The sequence below is a fragment of the Ciconia boyciana genome, chromosome 5 (genome assembly GCF_034638445.1).
Source record: "Ciconia boyciana chromosome 5, ASM3463844v1, whole genome shotgun sequence".
NCBI classification, from domain to species: domain Eukaryota; kingdom Metazoa; phylum Chordata; class Aves; order Ciconiiformes; family Ciconiidae; genus Ciconia; species Ciconia boyciana.
The window spans coordinates 49220758-49243151 of NC_132938.1; the positions used below are offsets into that span (position 1 = coordinate 49220758).

The window sequence follows — 22394 nt, forward strand, 5'->3', positions numbered from 1 at the left end:
ATCAGAACAAGGAAGAAGTTTGTTTTTCCAAAGGAGTAATAGGATGCTGTGAATTTTTGACAGTAACTCATTAGTAAAACAAGTAATTTTTACAGTAACACTAGTGTGTGCTTAGGTGTTAGAAAGAGAAAGATCAGTAATGTATTTCTCCTTTTTACAAGTTCATGATGGTCAAGGACATGCTCTTTTGTTGTTGGGCTTTTTTTATTTTGTTTCATAGATTTTTTTTTTTCAGACTTCCTTTAGCTGTGCAACTATTAAACCAGAAAACTCTTTATATTAAATCTGGGGTTTTTTTCAGCTTATGTTTCGTTTATATATAAAACATGTATGTATTGTGTAGATCCCATGCAGAAACTTCTCTTCTAAGGAATGCCAAATGCCACCTTATTTTAGTTGAGATTTTTTTTTCAAGTTACTTTATTTAGAAGCATTCTGAGATTAAAAGGTGTTGAGAGATGATAAAAAATTTTTTAAGAAAAGAACCTTTTTCTTTTCCCACATACAATCAATTGTCTTGACTAGCTTAGGTTTCAGACACCCATGCTATTTGTGTACTTGAATCCTTTTCAATGATACCTACTTCAAAAGGCATCTTTGGCAGTATGAAGATTTTTCTCTTGAGAGTCCCTCTTGATAACAAGTGTCATCACCATTTTAAAAATGTTGTGTTTTACTCTTGAGTTTTAGAAAACTGACGTAAACAGAACAAATTAAATTAATTAAAATAAAAAATGTCTAAGTGTAATACATTAGCAGGAGAAACCAGCAATCACTTCCATGTATGACCTGCTCTGTTTTCTTGTATTTCCTGTTAAGAGTGCATCATTTGCAGTGCAGTATAAAGTGTAATTATTAATATGACATTTTGTTGCTTTTTAGGACAAGAACTTGAATATTTGATAACTGGTACACATCCATACCCACCTGGTCCCGGTAAGTAAAATTCTGTGAGTGTTTGCCTGGGATTTTTGCCTTCCTGTAAGAACTAGGCATCCTCCATCCTAGCAGGAGCAGGCTTCTTGCTGTGAATCCATAGCTGATAGTTGTAGGAAATGCTATTGAAGTCTTTCATCGTATTGATGCAGAGAGTTTTGTGGCTGATAAATGTTCTGGGGTAGGAGGAGGATTTAGGTACAGATACAGTATCTTCTCACTAAGCCTCAGTGGATTTGAGCTTGCTGTGAGGTGGTCATTCATTTCTCTGAGATGTCATCTCCTGTGGTAACATCATCACAAAAATGTTCTAGGAATCCCCTCTCTGATATTGTGGTCCCCTTTCTCTTGGAGAGCTTGCTGAGACCCACAGATCCCTGGTGCCTCCACTGCTGTGGCAGAGTTGCTCTTAGAATTTTGTTGTGAACAAGAAGGGGGGGTTCCAGCTAGAAGGAGGTGAATGAAAAGAGGGAATGTATCCTGCTTTTCATTACCAGAGCAGAAAGGTGTAGGTATCACCACCTTGCTCTGAGAGAGAGACATTAGGGTCTAATAATTTTAGTGTCATTTGGTTTTGTCTGTACTTGGGTTATGTTTCTGTGTTGTTACATTGGCCATTGCTAATTGTCACTGTTATTGATCAGTCCTGCTCTTTCCTTGTAGCAGTTTAGTTTTAGCTGTTGATCTTTTACTGTTAGTGCCTCAGTTTAATGCAGGTATAGTGGGAAATGTGTTGTGGCTTGATTTGTAATTTAACAAATGTGAGTGTTCAGTGGACCCTCAGCCATTAAAAAAAATGCGCATAGTTGACTAACTGTGGGGACAAGACATGCTCACAGGGTTTCCTCAAGTTCAGTGTTCTGTTTTAACCATGACATATCTGATTCTATTAAATCAGATTTCTTTCATTGTTGTTTCTTGTTTTAACCTGGGCATCTCACCCAAATATTGTCTTTGTTGTCAACTGTCAGAGCTTTGGTTAGGAAAAGAAATAGAGAAATGGGAGTGGAATAAATTCACCAGTCTGCACCAAAACTACACTTTGCAAAGAGTTTTTAGATTTTTTTTTTTAAAAAGGGATCTGCTGTTGTTAGGATGAGGTTATAAATTATAAGTTGTAGTCTGAAATTCTCTCTTCAGTAGTGCTAAACCTTTTGTAGTTCTGGCACCACTGTATGATGCCAACCACTACATAGGGATGGCATAATAAACTGCACTAAAGGGCCTAAGTTAGCAAATACTTCTCAAGGTCATGTTTATTTTTGTGATGTTTGCATTTCCATAGTAGTTGAAGCTGGATAAAAAGATGGACGCTGCTCCTAGTTAACCTTTTTTGTTTCCGATGACAGAATCATACCATTTTCTGCTCTAGAAATTGTGTACCTACATATGTAATAGAATTAAGATGGGAAGGATTTGGGCCAAAATAAAAATATCAGTAGATTTGACTTGCATGTGGAAGATAATGTCACTGAATAATGGGATTTAATATTACAGGGGTGAGACAAGCTCTTGTTTGCAGGTGTATGTGTCTATATGTGTTAATATAATATACTTTTCTGGATTTTCTTTTTAATAGAGTTGTCTTTGCTTTTGCTGTGTTGTTTTTTTTTTTTCAAGGTGTGGCTCTCACAGCAGATACTAAGGTCCAGAGGATGCCTAGTGAATCTGCAGCACAGTCCTTAGCCGTAGCTCTTCCTGCTTCTCAGTCCAGGTACTGCTATGTTACTTCATTAACACTTTTGTAATCTATGGGAATTTCAAGGCAAAACACAGAAGTCAGGATAAGAGCTACTTTGAGTATTTTGAATATTCTAATTTATAAAATGTTTAAAGAAACTACTTTTAGTGTGACCAGGCATCATTTTTCTGTACACTTTTTTTTTCTTGGATGTCATGAGAGGCAATGGGCAGAAGTTGGAACAAGGGAAATTCTCTTTAGATAAAAGAGGAAAAAGTGGGGCTTTGTTTGCAGGTGTCTCTTACCTTGAGGTGGTCAGGCACTGGAACAGATTGCCCAGAGAGGTTGTGGAGTCTCCATCCTTGGAGGTGTACAGCACTCGACTGGATGCAGCCCTGTGGTACCTTATCACTTACTTAGTGAAAGACAAAATTGGTTCCAGTCATCAACCATTTTCATTTAACCTAGGCTGGATGCAAATCGGACAGCTGCTGGCGTGGGTGATATTTACAGGCATGCTGGAATATCTGAGCGTTCGCAGCCTCCTGGGATGTCTGTGGTGAGTTTGTTGCACATCTAATGTGAAAAGTATGTAGTGTTCACCAGATTGCTTCTGGATTCGTTTGTGTGTTGTGTGGAGATCTCCTGACTGACTAAATTTAATCAGTGTTGAGATGTCAGAGCGAGAAGGCTTTAAGTTTTAGGCAAAGAGGTAAGTTATAAAGTGTAAGAGTAACCTTCCTTTTAACTTACAGGCTATGGTGGAAGCTGGGGGAAACAAAAATTCTGCACTAATGGCAAAGAAGGCTCCAACCATGCCCAAACCTCAGTGGCATCCGCCTTGGAAACTGTACAGAGTAAGTTACAAATGTATGGCATGAACATGTATATGAAAGTAAATGAATATTTTATGTTCTATAAAGACCTCAAAACATAATTTTTGCTTCTCATTCACAAAAATGAAATCAAATGAAAAATGATCACAATTAAGTTGTATACGCACACTCTCCTTAAATAACAAAGAGATAGGATTACAAACTTTTTAAATTCTATTTAGCAAATTATTTTGTGAATAGTATTAATATTACCCTTTTGTTTATGTAGGTTTAGCTGTAGTATGTTAATTCATTGAAGAGTTTTTTCTTTTCTAGTCAGATTCTTTGGTAGAGGAACTCAAAGACAAGGTGCAAAATTTGAAACTAATAACATGTTAAAGAAATACTCTAGCAATGTTAACGTAATGAAATTGTCTCCAAAAACACTTAAAGGCAGTCAGTGTCTGAGTCAGCCAGACTTCTTTTACTTGCTATGAAAATGGGGGGAAAAAAGCTGAATAATTACTAATTATCTCTGCAATATAGATTGCTTGACTTCTAGTCTTGCTTTTGAATTAGTCTAATTTGCCTTTTAATTTTCTTAGGGAGTAATAATAGCTGTTTCCCCAAAATCTCATACCATCTTTAAACATTTTGGTGACGAGTATGGCAGGGTAGCTGAGTTGAAGGGAAAATCTCTAAGCATATGTATTGGTTCAGATCCCTTTAACTTTTCAGGTGCATCTGTTTGAATGTGTACTCTTTTTCCTAAGGGGCTGATTCTTACTATGAAATTTAAGCAATTTCATATTTTGTCTGAGAAAGGGTGAATATTATTTTAGGAATGTCAGGCTTTCCTGATATTTAAAAATCTCATGCTCTAGTATCAGAATTGTATTGTTATAGCACTGCTCATCTAAATATAGCACCATGTGTAGGTGTTTAGATCTTCAGAAGAGTCCTGAATGCCGTATTAGTCATAAGTTTTAGGGATAATTTTGAAAAGTAGTTTTTTGAAAAACACTTGAGCTCAAAGGAATATATCATAGAATCATAGAATGGTTTGGGTTGGAAGGGACCTTAAAGATCATCTAGTTTCAAACCCCCTGCCATGGGCAGGGACACCTTCCACTAGACCAGGTTGCTCAAAGCCCCATCCAACCTGGCCTTGAACACTTCCAGGGATGGGGCATCCACAACTTCTCTGGGCAACCTCTTCCAGTGCCTCACCACCCTCATAGTGAAGAATTTCTTCCTTATGTCCAATCTAAATCTACCCTCTTTGAGTTTAAAGCCACTGCCCCTTGTCCTATCACTACATGCCCTTGTAAAAAGTCCCTCTCCAGCTTTCTTGTAGGCCTTCTTCGGGTACTGGAAGGCTGCTATAAGGTCTCCCTGCAGCCTTCTCTTCTCCAGGCTGAACAACCCCAACTCTCTCAGCCTGTCTTCATAGGAGAGGTGCTCCAGCCCTCTGATCATCTTTGTGGCCCTGCTCTGGACTCACTCCAACAGGTCCATGTCCTTATTATGTTGGGGCCCCAGAGCTGAACGCAGTACTCCAGGTGGGGTCTCACTAAAGCCGAGTAGAGGGGCAGAATCACCTCCCTCAACCTGCTGGTCGTGCTTCTTTTGATGCAGCCTAAGATATGGTTGGCTTTCTGGGCTGCAGGCGCACGTTGCTGGGTTACACTGAGCTTCTCATCAACCAACACCCCCAAGTCCTTCTCCTCAGGGCTGCTCTCAATCCATTCTCTGCCCATCCTGTATTTGTGCTTGGGATTTCCCCGACTCACGTGCAGGACCTTGCACTTGGACTAGTTGAACTTCAGGAGGTTTGCACGGGCCCACCTCTCAAGCCTGTCAAGTTCCCTCTGGATGGCATCCATTCCCTCCAGCATGTCAACCAGGTTTTCTAAATACAGTAGTATTAGAACATGCTCTATATAAAAATCAAGGCAAATGTCATTTGAAAAGAATGGCATCAAAATAAACCCATGAGGGATTTAAGGTAAACAAATGAAAAAGGACTACCTGTTAGGAGGACTTTCTTTTCAGAGAGAGTGAATGTAAATACAATTCAAGTCACTGTACTAATTCTACATATCAGCAGTTTTACTGGAGGTTTGCTGTCAAAATCAACAGGACAAAAGCTTGTTCAAGCAACTCAGAAGTAGAAGCATAGCTGGAACACCAAATATGGGTTTCATAGAATGATAGAATCATTAAGGTTGGAAAAGACATCTAAGATCTAGTCCAACTGTCAACCCAGCACCTCCATGCCTACTAAACCATGTCCTGAAGTGCCACATCTACACGTTTTTTGAACTCCTCCAGGGATGGTGACTCCACCACCTCTCTGGGCAGCCTGTTCCAATGCTTGACCACCCTTTCAGTAAATAAATTTTTCCTAATATCCAATCTAATCTTCTCCTGACGCAACTTGAGGCCATTTCCTCTCGTCCTATCACGTGTTACTTGGGAGAAGAGACTGACGCCCACATCTTATCTGTTACTTAAGATCTATGTTTTAACTGGTCTTCCTAAGCTTGGTTTGAAGTCATTTGTGAAAGATGGGGACTCAAAATAGGTCAGATAATTTATTTCTTAGACTTCTGCTCTGGAAATGCCTGTTTCTATTCCTGGACTATGAAGAAATCTAGACGGCTATCTCAAATGTATGTGGCTGTGGTCTCATCTAGTCAGAAGAATCCACTTCAGCTTTCCAAAGTATTTCTGCCTAAGAACTTTTGGTGTGTTCTAGGTTTTTTTGAAATGAGCTGTATGTATGTGAAGTATGACATCCAGTGAAAACAACTGTGGGTTTTGATTTTAGCTGTCTGACTTCAGGGGAATTAGAGAAACAGAAAGGCTGCTGTAAGCAAGCCATGTATTCGTAAATCTTTTCTTGTGAGATCCATCTCCAGTATTTTGTTACCAGAAACTTTCCAACATACTCATACTACCCCTTATTTAGGGAAAGGAAGGTGGTGGCATGCTTTAAGAGGTAGCTATTATATGGCAATGTGATTTAATAGCCAAGATTTTATATAATTGTTCTTTAACTGTTACTGTCTAAGCACTGTACAGCAGCATAAGGAACTTATACTTAAATGCAGTCTTTGACTGCAAAGCCTCAAGTGTTGAGCCACAGTGTTATGGACTCTCAGAGGATTTGAAAAAGTTGATTATAGGAGCAGGGTCTTTCTGTACTGCAAGTTCCCAAAGTCTAGTGTATGACATGAATTTCTAGTAGTCTCTTCATTTAACTAAAGTAGAAATCAAGCTCTCTTCAGATCTAATTTCACATTTGACCTCTTTGGGGAGCATATGTTTCTTGGTGAATACTAACACATTCCAGTGTTGGAGAATGAAAATTATATTGACAGATGTATGTGTATTACTTCTGATTTAGAAAAATTTTTGTTTTTTCTAAAGGTTATCAGTGGTCACCTGGGGTGGGTGAGATGTATTGCAGTAGAACCAGGAAATCAGTGGTTTGTTACTGGCTCTGCTGACAGAACTATAAAGGTAAGAGGTGGTAAGAAATCACTTGCAAAGTCTGGGGGTGTGTTTTTTGTTCTCTTATTTAAAAAAGTCTTCAGCCCTTGGAAACAATTTATTGGTTACTGTTTGCAGAATAATGAACTGCAGAACATTTTTTTCTTTTATTACTTAGTCATAAAGGATTTGTGGAGTATTACTTCTTGGGATTTCATTTATTACATGGTAGTAGCTGGTGAGCAAATGTTTGTTATTGTAATTTTTAACTTAAAATGCAGCAGGATCCATTACATCTGGGCTGTTTACCCAGACTATCACCGTGTAGCTTTTACCTGTCTACCATCAAAATACCTATTTTGATGCAGATTTGGGACCTTGCTAGTGGCAAATTGAAATTGTCTTTGACGGGACACATCAGTACTGTACGAGGGGTGATAGTAAGTGCAAGAAGTCCATACCTCTTTTCTTGTGGAGAAGACAAACAAGTGAAATGCTGGGATCTTGAATACAATAAGGTAAGCTGTAGTTTCTTTAATTGAAATTAATCAGTTGTGGCAATTGTAAAAATCAAAGCATTTAGAATATTCTTTCACATATCCAGTTAAAGTGTGTGTACATTTTTTTATTCATTTAGGTTATCAGACATTACCATGGTCATCTAAGTGCTGTCTATGGTTTAGACTTGCATCCAACGATAGATGTACTGGTAACTTGTAGCAGAGATTCAACAGCACGGGTAAGTATAGCATTGTTACATTTTAACATCTTGATATGTCAGTGCATTTCAATCTTCCATTTGTAAAAGTGAATACTTACAAAAGTTAACATAAATCAAGATGAAAATACTAAGATGATTTATGTTAGCTTTGTCTTCCATTGTCGATAAAACTGAAGCCTGAATACACAAAAATGCAGTGTCACTTCAGGAGAATGTTTTATTTCTTAATTTAGTAGGCAGACTACATAGTATATATAGGATCACTTAGTATTTAGAAGATAGTATGGTTTTATGGTGGCTGTTATCTGTATGTCTAGAAAATCAGTGGCAGGCTCCCTGCTCCCCTTGAAATTTGCCAGCTGAGGCAGTTGTGTGATGAATTGTTGGATGAAAAATACAACATAAATACCATTGTTTAATCTGTAGAACTATGGCAAGGAATTCATGTAATCAATGGTGGTGCCTAAAATACATCGAATATGCACCTGTTATTGACCTCTGTGACTTATTTACTCTGAATTCATAGATTTGGGATGTAAGGACGAAAGCCAGTGTGCACACGCTGTCAGGACATACAAATGCGGTAGCGACGGTGAAGTGCCAAGCTGCAGAACCACAAATTATTACAGGTATAGTGGGCATGGTTTCACAAGTAACATGACTGAAAAACCTAATCATGAATGTATTTGGTCAGTAATTATGTGAGGTTCATAAAGTTATCTTTGCTAATTTACTCAGTTTCTCTTACTAGTTTTCTGTTGAAAAGGGGCCATTCAATGCTTGTTTCATACTATTAATGGTATGTTTAAGCAAATGTAGCTATACATTGAACGTTTTTCTGCACTTCCTTTGTTTCTGGTGTTTACATTTTTTGTTGTAATATGTATTGAGACTTGCATTTTCTGTGATATTTCACAGTTCTTCCCAATTCAGTTAAGAAGTCCAGTACTGTGGTTAAATATAAAGTTCATCTTCTTTCGCATTATGGCAAAATCTAGCTTTGCTGTGTAACTACTTAGTTCTTCTTGAGTTTCAAACTGTGTAAAAAGACTATTACAACCCCTCATCTTTCTCATCTGAGGTGGCATTACTATCATATTTTCGTAACAAGCTCAATATTTTTGTCTCTTTCACAGACAAAGTTTTGGCTGCCTTATCAAAATAATAATGATGATAGAATCAATATGATGGTTTCTACTACTTTTTATTTTCTTTTCCTTGTAGGCAGTCATGATACTACCATACGGCTCTGGGATTTAGTGGCAGGAAAAACTCGTGTTACTTTAACAAATCACAAGAAATCTGTACGAGCAGTAGTGCTACATCCAAGACAGTACGTTTTCCTCATTCTTTCACACTTTCATAGTTCGTAACATTGGGTGGTGACAGAAAGCCAATGTGAGTGATGATTTAGAATGGTAAGGCATAATAATGTGAAAAACTAATGAGCTTAGAATGCTGTAAAAATGCACATATCGATTCTCAAATACCTTCACTACACTGTGCTACCAAAGTATTGGCACTGGTGTACATTAGCAATCTAGAGAATGTCTTATGCCCCACAGAATTTATGTATGTGCCTTTGATGCCGTCCTTGAGAAATCAGTGACACTGGGCTTTGTAAGACTAATAAGTATGTAACTGAATGATTGTTAGCAGAAAGTGAAGTAGTTTTGTAAAAGGGTACATGTGTGAATAATGCTAAAGGAGACGGTGATTACTACAAAGCGTCTTTTTTAATATGTGCTTCACTGCACAAGACATTTCAATCTGACTGGCCTTAAAGAAACTTCTTGTGAGTATTTAATCTTTGAAGGTGGCTGTTGTTGCAAGTGCTCTGAATTTAGATACTCTATTTTGATGCATCAACAGTTGCCTGTTTGCATAAATCCATATTAAAACAATGGAGAAAAGGAATTCACATAGGACTGCGGTACTTCTGCAGTTCAATATTTAAAAAAAAAAATTCTGTCAGTGCATAAATTCATAATCTTTGATATGAATCAATTCTGATCCAATCTGTGTGTTTGAAAAATTATAAAAATCTCATGCTATGCCTGTTAGCTATAGCAGAGAAAACCCCTTGTTTTACTTATATTCTGCAAAAAAACCCCCTTAGTTTCGGATTCATTGATCATACCTCTTTGAAAAAAAAAACTTGAAGTGTTTTTATCAAGCAGTAGCAAATGTCAGCCTAGTATTTTTATATTTCAGCATTTCTATTTTTTAATATTCCAGTATTTTTTCCTAATCTATGTTGTTATCGAAGAATCTATTAAATAGACAGCAAATTGCTAAGACATTGTGGCAACTGAAAGTATTCCTACAAGCGTTTGTATGTGCTACCCAAATAACCTTGTGACTGCTTGCACATGTTAAAATGAGGGAATTGATTAATTTAGGGTAACTCAGTAAAACAAATTATTTTTCATAGTTCACTTTTTTGCAGTGCTTTATTCTTGATTGTGTAGTTTTGGAAGATTAGCCAATACTGGTGTGTTTGTTCTGTTTGGGTGGTTTTTTTTCCTGATACCTTTGCTGATGATGCCCTTATACCTGAAAATTTGCCAGCATAACAACTGTCAAGAACTTCATGTGCATTTTTCATGTTTGTTTGCATACTAACATTCTATATGGCATAGGATTTATAAAGTTTAGGTAGTCTATGGAAACAAAAGGAAAGAGTAGAGACAGGTAATTCATGACTTCGTAAAATTGCTTCATTTTATGTGAAGTAAAAATGTCAGAAAAGCAGTTCTAGCGTTAAGTAACTTTGTAACTAGCATTTAAAAGTAGTTTCAATGAAGGACATTCACTATCCCTACAGCTATTGAACCTTAATATACTGTGCTTATTTTCTTTCAGTTACACATTTGCATCTGGTTCTCCAGACAATATTAAACAGTGGAAATTCCCAGATGGAAACTTCATTCAGAACCTGTCTGGTCACAATGCTATTATCAACACATTGGCTGTAAATTCTGATGGCGTTCTGGTCTCTGGAGGTAAAAATGAAAAATACATGTTCATATTTCCTGTCTCCACTCCCCCATGTATATATGGCTGGAGGTCCTTAGACAAAGGTGCTTGCTGAGCTCTCCTTCATCTGGGCCTATAAGCCTGCTACAGCGTACAACTTCATTTTATAGTGAGTAGGGCCACTTTTATTTTCTTGGATGTTACTGAACTGCATGCACAAAAATGTATTTGAAAGGATTTTTAATTTGCAGCAGGGAGGAGGCTTCCTCTTCTCATTTGGCTGTTGCCACAAGGCCCCAGAGTCCATCCGCTATGATCTCCTGGTCATTAGTGTCCCCTCAGGAGTGGTGTGGAAATTGGAAGCTGCCTGGGAGACATCTGGTTCTTTGTTGGCTGCTCTCTGTTAGTAACGTGTTGATGCAGTGAGAATGGATAGAGGATATAAAAACATCTTGCTAAAGCTTGCTGTACCATTTAAATGTGAACTCTTCCCTGTTTTTTTTATGCAGCACAAATGCATTGGTTCTGTTGTCTTAGTTTCATGCACGCATTTTCTGATGTTATATTTGTATTGTTTAAAAGATTGATAGCTAATCTCCAAATTTTATTTGACTTTGTGAATCAAAACCATGTTTACTCAGCAATATTATATGTTTAAGCGTTCTGAAATTAAGAAACTAGCCGCTTGGCTCTAGTGCCTGTGGGAGGATTTTGTGTCTGTTGTGGCACATTGATTTAATTCTTTCACTCACAGGCTTCAAGAATTTAATAATCATCTGATACATTAGAGTATTGCTAGTGGTCTGTGAGCCCCCAAAGTCTTGGAACTACTAGTTTGTATTCATGTATCTGTGTTGTGGGGGTAGGAGGAGAATCCTGAACACTTACTGTATCTGATCGTGAATAATTTTATGTAAGAACACTTATGCCATATTGCAGGTATCATTTTTCTATATACTAGTTACCCAAGCACTGTAATAAAAATATTTTGGTGGAAGTATGTGTTACTAAAACCATAATCTGTGATGTTTCTGAGTTTTATGTTTGTACAAGACAAAGTACATATGTAGAACTCTTAGTGACAAGCTTTTTTGAAAGTAGCTTCTAGAAATCCCAGCTGAAATCAGATCTTTTTGTTAAGGCATTGTGTCTACATAGTAGGGAGATGGTAAGTGTGTTTTTAATGTAGATGCTGTTATAAACAGGAAATGAGTAAATAGTGTGGAAAAAGGAAGCGCTAGTTTTACAGCTTGAGAGCTGAGCTATAGAGAAACAGTCCAAGATTGCATGGGAAAACAGAGTTAAAGCAGGAGGTTAAACCCAAATCTCTGAGGTCCTAGACCAGTTGCTTAATCATGAGATTGTCCCAGGAGTTTTCTAGCAGCTCGAGGAAAGTGAATTAAGAGGCTGGACTGTATTGCTCAACATACCCTGAGTTTTCACTTCTTGGTTTTGCTTGTCTAATCTTTTGGGTAGATATAAACAAGGATGGGACTCAATTCACAGCATCACACGTGATAAGACAGTTTAAGAAGCAGATACTTATGAAAAACATTTGTGTGTTTGTAACCAGAGCATAACAAAAAAAAAGTAGCAGTTAAGTTACACTTTGGAACACTGAAATGCATTTGGTCCCATTTCATCCCATGTACTCTTGGTCCCATTTGGTACGGTATGTCCTGTAAGCTAGGGATGTGGAGTAAGATGGAAATGTGCTACACAGGAGTAGAAAGATAGCTAATTATATTGTCAGCTTACCCTGGTTATGTTTTCAAGTATGTATAAAGGGGGCCCTTGACTTTAAAATTCAGATAAAGCTCTGTTTGACAACTGGCACATTCATAGTAAGAGCAAGAACTTGACAAAATACTGGACTGGGCTCATATTCAATTCTTTACTATTTTGAAGACACTTCTAGAAGGTCTTTGTAGGACTCTAGTAGTAGTTGAGGATTTAGAAAAACTTGTTCCTTCTCCACATAAAAAAACCCCTATTGTTTTAGTAATACTAGTAAATAATATTTAGTAAATCTTTTAAAAAATTAAAATTTGAATATTGATTTTCCCCCCCTTTACATCCTCATGCTGTCTACAGCAACTTCAGAGAAGTTGATGCTGAATTAAAATAAGTTGAGGGTACCTTGGAGTATTTTACTGTAGAAACACCTGTCTAGAAACATCTGGATTTCTTGTCTAGCTGGCAGCCATGGAGAAATTTTTAATAGATCTGTTTTGGCTAGATAATGCTTTGGGAGGGGGTTGGTTTTTGTAGCTGAAAAATTGCTTTGAGAGCATCCTTCTGAATACAGAGTTCAGATTGCTGTGAATACCCTATAGCTGATGCCAGTAGCAGTAATACTGGCAGTGGTTTAAACTGTATTTGAAATGGAACCTCTGCAAACATTAAGCCTATGTCCCATTACAGACTCCTTAATGTCTGTAATCTGTTTGACAGGATGATGCTTCTGTTCAACTTCAGTGGAGCTACTGAACAGGGACCTTGATATTCAGAATGCCAGTCCTTACTGTGCTTCCAAAGCAACTTGCTGCAATTGCCTTGTGATGTAGTGTATCATCTCTCTGGGTTATCTGATGCAAAACTGGATGAGATTCTGAGGAAGCTTCCATCAGGCTTCTGAAACAACATCAGGCTTCCTTAACTAAGAAGGAAACCAGTAGAAAATGGGAAACCTTGTAGGATGTACTGAGCTATTCTACATTAATATTATAGCTGATGTATTCCTGATGTATTAAGTACTTGTTCATGATACAGTTTTTAGAAAATGGATAGAAATTAACTGGTTAAAATACTAAATATGTATGTCTGTTTGTTTTAGCTGATAATGGTACTATGCATCTTTGGGACTGGAGAACTGGATACAATTTCCAGAGAGTCCATGCAGCTGTACAGCCAGGCTCTTTGGACAGTGAATCAGGAATATTTGCTTGTGTGTTTGACCAGTCAGAAAGCAGATTGCTAACTGCTGAAGCTGATAAAACCATAAAAGTATACAAAGAAGATGATACTGCGGTATGTCGAAGTGTCTTTCTAATGTATTTTCATGAAATCAAAAAATTTCAAACAAATGTTACACATATCAATAAGGGACATGCATGGACTTGTGTAATCCATTTTATTGAAGTTTGACAGCAATGTGTATATAATAATGTTAAGAGGACAGCAGCTAGTTCCTGCACTCCTTATTAACTGCTATAGTACAAATAAGTCTCAGGTCTGTCAGCTCTTCTGCAAAAGTCCTTTGTGATAAAGTCTGGAGAAATCTTAATACAATAATGTACATTGGGTTTTGAAGCTAGTAGGGGACTGTGTGGTTGTATTGATTAAAACATGGGAACTGGTGAAAAGATTACATTTTAAAGACTTATTGTACTTCTGTATATGATCTAGATTAGTCATTTGTCTTGACAGTTTTTAGAATTCAGGGTAAATAGCTTATTTTCAAACTTATTCTCAAATTAAACCCATTTACTAATGGAGAAGACAATAGATTATTGTATCATTTATCAGAGTATGTCTTTAATATAAAGAATATAAAGATTTTTATTAAACCTTGGAATTTTTGCATTAATTGGACTTGGAGCAACTCTCAGATATAAAGGAATAAGGAATATTTTATCTGTTTTGCAACTGGGCAAAGTAGACTCTGTGGCATCTGCCAGTACTGATGTAGGTATCGCTGGAAGGACTGTCTCTGGAGTTCCTGTTCCTGTGATTTGATCACTAGAATGTTGTTTCTGAAATGCCATTGGCAACCTGATTTTTGTCCTTTTTAAAAAAAAAAAACAAACAAACAAAAAAAAACCCACACCAAAAAAACAAAACACAAAAAAAACCAACAAACACCACCCCCCCCACCCCCCCAAAAAAAAAAAAAATCCCCACCCAAAACAACAACAACAAACCCCACAACAACAAAAAACCCCAAAGCAGAACAAGTCTTGTCATGTACTTCAGACAGTGGGATGATATAAAATTTCATTTGGGTAAATTAATTACATAGTATATATACTCTTTTATATGTAACATTATAATTACCTAATGTACTATGTGAGTAATATTTTAAACTAAACCCTAATTACAGGTGAATTTAAAGTTAAAAATAATCCTTACGAGGCTTTTCTTTTTTCCCTTTAGACTGAAGAAACTCATCCTGTCAGCTGGAAACCAGAAATTATCAAGAGGAAACGATTTTAGTGCAGCAACATACTTATGCTGTAACTTTGTTTTGGCTTTCCTGAGCATTCAGTCGCACTTTGTTCTGCCTAGAACAGCAGAGCAGGAAGTCAGCTAAGTCATGCTATTTCAACATGTTTTATAATAAATTTTATTTCTCTTTCCTTTTGTCTTTTTTGGTGTGATCCCAGCAAACCAGTTGCAGCTGTTAACTTTCTCTTTGTGGAGCATGTATAGTTCATGAAAAGGATAGATGTGCAGGTGGTTACTTTTTTATATGAATCTACTGAGTGTAAGTCTAAAAATATTTTGATGAGCCAGGTTTTCTGAAAGATCCTTGCTTGACTCCAAAAGTTAATTGCAAATTTATGCATAGAAGCCATCTACTGGAAATTTCCTGAGTAACACTTTTAGATTTTAGACCAGTATTGTTTACTGTACATATGCTAAGTGTATACTGTAATGGAACAGTGTATATACTAAATTACAGAGTAATAGAGTAATGAAGAAAGATGCAGGACAACATAATATTAATGTAGTTTGCTTTATAAACACAGCCACTGAGCATTGCCAGTGCTGTGTTATTGAATGAAATGGATCTTCAAAGTGTTTCTTTCCCTAGGAAAGCTTTCATATGCGACTACTCATATTCACTCATTTCATTTCAGAGTGGATCTTCTATAGCAAGGACCACTGCAAATCATATTGTTCACAGTCATTACAGGGTTAGGATCAGTTGACTTTCTTTATAAATCACCTGTTTGTTTTTTCCAGTTATCCAAAGCATACTTGGCATTAGAGTAAGCGAACTTTTAAAACTGAGCTTTAAGAGGAAAAGCTCTTAAGTCATTCCAGCCTTAATTTTACATGTTGCTGTCTCCCCATGACGTTATGAAGGAATTTAAAATAAATTAAAAAATACTGTTGAAAGATAATTTGTACTCCTGAAGGGAAAAATCTTTCATTGTGTTTACTAACAGTCACATAACAAGCAGTAAACATGTAAACCTTGCTACAGCTTATCTGTGATGCCTGTGCTGCTCTAAAGCGCTTTCACTTCATGGGGGGAGAAAAGCGTTAGGTCATCGAGCCATTTAGTTGTTGGCAACTTTGCTAGCAGTGTTAATAGCTATAGTGGCAAGTGTTATGCTGAGTAGATGCTGAGAATTGTTCTGTGGCCACAGCATTGATAGTAAGCAGTTCACAATAATTACTTCTATTCTCTGCCAGTCTGACTTCTTTCAAATCTGGGATTTATGTTAGAGAAATGACAGTTAATTGCAATGCAACTTACAAAAAGTTGGTAAAACTGTTGTTTATATTATGAGAATTTTTGTCTTTTATGATGCACAGGAGGTTTTGTATTTATAATTTGAATGTTTGACAATGTTGTTTTAAGGCAGTCTGTGCTGCATAAATAACTGAATTTTGGTTGACAGTTATTGTCTGAAGCATCTTCACAAAAAAGGGAGGGGAGTATTTGGTATTTACAAGTTGGATTAAACATCTTTCATTTGGATGATAATTTGAATTTTTCTAGATCTTTACAGCTGTTTTCATCTTAACTAACGTAATGAGGGAAAATACAGGTTGTAGCTTATGCATATTTTATACTGCTGCTAATGCTTCATTCCAGAAATCAATGAAGCATTGGTGTTACACAGAATTTTCTTGCTCACAGTGAAATCCTCTGTAGGAAACCAGAGTGGAGAGGAATAACTTACTTGGAAAAGGGGGTGGGTTTTTTGTTGTGATTTGTTTTCTTGGTTTTTTTTTTTTACAAGTGTCTATTTCTTTTGATAATTTGGAATCAGGAAGGGGGTAGTAGAGGTTTTGGCTCACAGTTCTAGCACATCTTCTCTGTACTGACACTTGCCTTTAAAAACTGCATTTATTCCACTGCTTATTGCTTTTAAGAGAAATTAGAAGTCTCCTGCAGAACCTGTGTGCTTCCCTGGACTTCTGCAGGAATCTGCTAGCTCGGGGCAGTGATTGCCAGGGCATTCTCTTTGTGCCCTGGGTAAAGATTTGGTTTGCAAATTAAAGGCTACGCACTATTATTTGGAATAATACTTCTCCTTTTTGGCTTTATAATATGCTGTCGCAGTTCTAAGTGTAATTTTTTTATTGTATTCTTTAAAACTTTATTTGCATGTTCATTTCCTTCCCAGCAGTTTTTTCTTCCACTTGACAGTAATGTGAATAGCATCACACATACTTCTATAAGTATTATTTATGACACATCAAGATTATCAGATTTCATTTAAGTGCTTCTCCAGTGCAAAGTAAGCCTAGATAGTGAGTTGTGATACACATATATCTGATTGTGTAGGACGTAGTGACATTAGATGTGTCCACGTAAGCCATAAGATGAAGCAAAAGAGGAGGATCTGGTCCATTGGATGTATTTTTCATGCTTCTGAAAAGTGTCACACTGCAATGTCAGTTAAAGTAATGTTGAACTGGAGTCTAATCTCAGAAAATAATTATTGTCGCTTATTTCATAAAATTTGATGTTGTCTCCTGTATATGATCAAATCATACACATTTCTACCACAAACCTTGGTTTTTGTTTTATACTGTACATAATTGCAGAGAAGTAAGAAAATGGTTTTTTGATTGTAACATAATTCAAAAAAGTGTAACTGGTAAAAGTGATAAATTTTAAGATCACTCTTTGCTGTATATTAAAGCATACGCTGTAAGCTATGCAGCTAGAATGCTGTCATTTGCTGGCAGTGTGAAAGCTGTGCAGAGCAGTATGTCTTCAGCAACTTAAAGGCTTACAGAAGTAAATCTTTAATAGCCAGTTGCTTTTTAGTCCTGTTAGATAAGAATTAGTGCTATGCCTGATTTAAGTGACAGCAATTTAGCCATCAATAAAACCTTCAATACAATATGATTTCATGTCTTTTTTTCCATTTTGGGTTTTGTAGTAAGAAGAACAAAAAATAACTAAATATGTATTGAAAGTTAAAGTAATTTAGGATTAAAATGATGACAGTTTCCTATAGTACAGTAACAAATATTTTTGCAGATCAGCTGTAATGGAGAGAGAAAGTACTGATGGCTGTTTTATGAAGAGCTTCCTATCTGCATGAAGGGATTAGCAAAACAATGCTAGTCCAGAATTCTGCAAATGCAGAATTGTTAATGAATTTTCTCTAATGTGTTTAAAAAAAAAAGAAACCCATTGAAACCCCTCTGGAGTTAAGTATGAATTCTAGGACAGGTTCTGGATGGGAGCTCTGTGGGTGGAAAAAGGCTTAGAATTAAACTAATTTTGCTGTGTTTTACTGGGAGCAAATTAAAGGGATATTTCTGTCTATGGCACATAACTGAAAATTTGGTCACAGTGAAATCAATGAGAGTTTTTTATAATTGATTTTTGAAGTCAGGATTTCACTCAGTGGGGTGTTTTGTTTTGTTTTTTTTCCTCAAGTGAGTTGGAAAAACTCAGTCTGGCACATCATGTGCCAAAGGATCCACACAAGGCGCATTTTTTTGTGCACAAGACGCATCATTCTTTTCTAGATGAGGCTTCTGAATTTTTATTCATACACTGAAGAAAATGGTGAGGATTTGGAAATTAATGAATGCCAGTAAGCCTGATCAGCTGAAAAAGGTCAGCCTGCAATTCTGTTCTATAAAATTTAACACTAGATTAGCAGGACTTGAAACTAGCATAAATACAACTTTCTACGGAAGCTGTTCCATAAGCAGAATATGCATTGGTGAATCACTTCATTCCTTTGAAAGCAAACAAGTCTTCAGCTGAAATGAGAGAGGAGGTTTTTGACTTGGTTTTTGTCTGTAGTTGAAAACTTGGCAGGCAGGGAACTACACATTTCACTGGTGGTCATTTAGGTAGAGCATGTCACTTTGGGAGACTCCATGTGATGCTCCATCTGAGACTCCATCTGAATGGCAGCAGCTAAGAATCAGTTTTCTGGCCTTTACATCTTGAAGCCTTATGAATTTAGTTCTGTGCTTAGTAAGTCAGAAGGTGGCTGAAAACTGGCAAGGTTGAATGAAAAATGAATGGTCATTGCTGTCTAAAGATGATCCCTCCAAGAATTTTGATGCACAGAGGAGAAGCAGCATCTCGTTTTGATTTTCCGTAAGGTTCTGTAAGTAAGCTCTGATTGCAGGGCTAGCAAGATGTAATTGCTTCTGTGAATGCTTTTTCACATGCATTTTTGCTATGCTTCCTTATCTTTAAAAAAAAAAAAGTTCATCAAGAGTTATTGAGTATTGTAATTTCATCTAGGATGTGTCAGAAACTTGAAGAATATCAGCATAAGCATTCACAAATTTTGATGCTGGAAATTACTTGAGATGTTTTCCAGCAAAATGACCAAATCCAACCAAGAGAATTTTCTCTTTCATTAGTATGTATTCTACCAATTGCTGTAAAGCAGCACTCAGTTATTTTTCAAGATGTATGAAAAACTGTATAGGGTTTGTTTTAGGTGGGAACTGTGAAGTTTCTAGATGTGAACTTTTTTCAAAATGTTATCTTGAAAATCTTTTTTTTTTAAAGATTTTTTACTTGAGGGATTTGCAGACTCAACCCTTAGGTGTTACTGTTTTCCCATTGCTATGTGTATTGAACCTATGTAGTATCAGCTTTGTTTAGTTGTGAACCTTTAAGTCAGTAACATGTTAACTTCCTTCAGGTGCATGTTATCACCAGGCTTTTGTTAACCTTTCTTTAGGGTTTTTTTTAATGTAATGAGTACACAAGCCCCAGATGTGTATCTAAAGCATAGATTAATTGGGGCACTTACCTGCAAATTAGACCTCAACAGTACAAACAGTAATTGAGCTAGATGCTTGTCTCCAAGTAAGGAAGATTGAAATCACTGACAAGAAAACTACAGTTGAAAATAAGAAATCTTGAGTTTGCACAGGCTTGGGAAAACTGTATTGTGCTGGGTTTTTTCTTTCCTCAAAAAACCCCACACCTTACACTTGTGTTTGAGAAGTGCAGATAATGTGTGTGAAATGCTTGTTTCTGCCAACATTTTTTTGCAACCTCTCTGCTTTATTTTTAGGGAGACCACGTGTCCTTGCAAGATACCTCACCTTTACTCTTTCTGCTGTAGTAACAACTCTTGGGCTTTTGGGTGCTGCAAATGTCTCCCCCTCCCCCCCAGCTGATGCGTTGCTAAGAGGAGGGCTGAAGGGTTAAGCCCTCCAGAGCAAGGGAGAGTCAATGCAGTGTCAGTATGAATTATGAATACCAAGGGCTACAACTAGAGAAGAGAAAGACTTCCTAGAGACCAGATAAGAAAGAGCTGTAATTAACTGAAATCTCTCGGGGAGGTGAAAAGGACAGTGGAAAAACTAAGACTAGAAGAGACTAGAGCTATGACATCCGAAAGGAAATATTTGAAAACATGCTGCATTTACCTGGCAGGCTGGAGGAGAGGAGATATTTCTGGATTAGATGAATGCTGCATGGGTGTAAATGAAGGAATGGGAGAGAATAGTGTGCTAATGTGGGCGCAGTCAATGGTGAAAATGAAAACGTAGGCATCCTGATGCAAATTCTTTTGACAGCAACCTATAAATGCATTTCTGAGAAGCGCTGGTATTGTGTGTATCTGCATGTTCCGCTACCCTCGTGCTCTGAAGTATAACTCAAGATACTTTAGAAAATTCTGTGGCACATGAAGAATTGCAGAGCAATGCAGAGTGAGGAGTCTGGAAGGTTTTGCTGCTGCAGTGGGATTTTTACAGAGTAAGTACTTGCAAGTAGAATTCTAAACAAGGCTTAAGAGTAAAGCATGAAGAGTGAAGCCAAAGTTTGCATTGTGAATAGCTTAAAAAGATAGTGAGGCTGATTTTTACAGTTGATTGAATGTAAGGATTACCTTACAACACTGAGTTTGCTGCTTTCTGAAGGCAAATGGTGAGCTGTAGAATGAGACATGAGTTTATAGCCACAGAGTATCATGCTGACAGGATGTGTTGCTGTTGGGAGACTATCGTGATAAATAAGGGCGTAGCTTGTGCAATCAGAAAAACTTTTGTGCTGCATCCAACAGTGCTTTTTTTAACTAGGAAGACACTACGAATCATAACATGACTTAACTATTTCCAAGTAAATCCCCTTGACAAGCAAGCTTCCTGCATTGACAACTAGAGATCTGGTCTCAATAAAGCAGCAATATAAAGTATGAATAGAAAAATTCCATACAAAAATTTGAACGTGGCTTCGGCTGCCAAATGAGTCAAGTTTCATGTCCTGTAAGTATATTAATTCTTCCCTGCTCATTCAATTTCTTTTCTTCCCATGCAACATGGTAATGAGCATGCTTCTTTCAAAGAAAGTTTGGCAATGCAAACCTACTAGAATCGATCAATTCTGTTAATGACTTTGTTCTATTTTGGACCTGAAAATCCCAGTGAAGGAGTTTTATTATTCCATGTTGCTCTACGTCAATGTTTAACAGGAAATTCAAAAGTAACTAGTGACTCAAACTCATCATGGTAGCTAAATACAATTAATAGATAAAAATGTTTGCTGCTAATTAAAATGAATGTAGTGAAAGGCAGTGTATTTCTCTTCCTGAACAAACCCTTTTTTTTTTTTAATTTGTAGGTGAGGTTGTAAATGTCCTTTAATTATGTAAGAGGAAAGAAAACTGCTCCTGGTGGTTCTCCAGTTTTAGTGGTGTTGGTACCTGTGGTTGCCAGGTCAATGATGCAGTTTTTCTCCAGCCATTAAAATAGGATGACTGTGCTTAAAATGGCACAGTGTGTTTCAAACTTTCACACACTGAAGAAAAGGTCCCCATGCTTTCTGGTAACGTAGCCCTGTGGACTATGGCAATGCATTTTTTAGTGTTGTGTTCTCTCTCACAGGTTTCAGTTTCTCCTTGGTGTTTTTTTGTTTGTTTGTTTTTTAGGCAACTGTAGCCTTTAATGGGGAAAACACTGCTAAGAAATTGGAAGCTATCTCTAGCCTGTATCTCCAGCCTGATTAATTATGCCTTGGTAACTCCTTTCTTTTCTTCCTTTCCCCCCAAACTTGTCCTGGCCTTCTTCCATCAACAGCATCCCTGTGGAGCCTGTGAGATCCTCAGCTGTTCTGGAGAACTTCATGCTGTCCAGGCACAGTGTGCAGTGCTACGGATTGCTCTTACAGGTCCCCACGTGGTTCTGCCTCACTGCATCAAACATGGTGACTGAACTATGCGGTGGGAGCATTTTGTGGTGGGAAGTTGTTCTTGGAGACGGGGAAAATACTGACTGGATAAAATCTTATTTTCTCTCCTGATACGCAACCTGATGTTGACAGATGACTGTTCTCCCTCCATCCTCCCAGTTCTTCTCACCCCACTTGATTTTTCTTGAGTGATCCTTCTAGTGATACAGCACACTGTGTATAAAATGCTCCAGTGGTTGCTAGCAACACCCCACGCTGGTTTTAATAAAATCTGACAACAGTTTTCACATTCTTGGCAGAATAAAGGCAAGTGGCAAAGCCTAAGACTGAAAGACACACACCAAGGAAACCTAAACCAAAGTCAGGAAGATGTTCAAGTAAATCATGTCCATG

At 37.2% G+C, this 22394-nt stretch overlaps 1 protein-coding gene across 2 annotated transcripts in view; it reads left to right on the top strand.

The window, feature by feature from the left end:
• Positions 1–17711, top strand: part of PLRG1 (pleiotropic regulator 1) — a 20384-nt gene extending 2673 nt beyond the window's left edge. For both annotated transcript variants that reach the window (XM_072862254.1, XM_072862255.1), the window contains exons 4-15: positions 883–936; positions 2557–2650; positions 3086–3176; positions 3373–3474; positions 6868–6960; positions 7299–7448; positions 7568–7669; positions 8178–8280; positions 8876–8984; positions 10517–10656; positions 13467–13660; positions 14786–17711. In XM_072862254.1, coding sequence (XP_072718355.1) covers positions 883–936; positions 2557–2650; positions 3086–3176; positions 3373–3474; positions 6868–6960; positions 7299–7448; positions 7568–7669; positions 8178–8280; positions 8876–8984; positions 10517–10656; positions 13467–13660; positions 14786–14845 — 1292 coding nt within the window. In that variant the 3' untranslated portion in view covers positions 14846–17711. The remainder of the gene's footprint in view (positions 1–882; positions 937–2556; positions 2651–3085; positions 3177–3372; positions 3475–6867; positions 6961–7298; positions 7449–7567; positions 7670–8177; positions 8281–8875; positions 8985–10516; positions 10657–13466; positions 13661–14785) is intronic.
• Positions 17712–22394: the final 4683 nt, after the last annotated feature.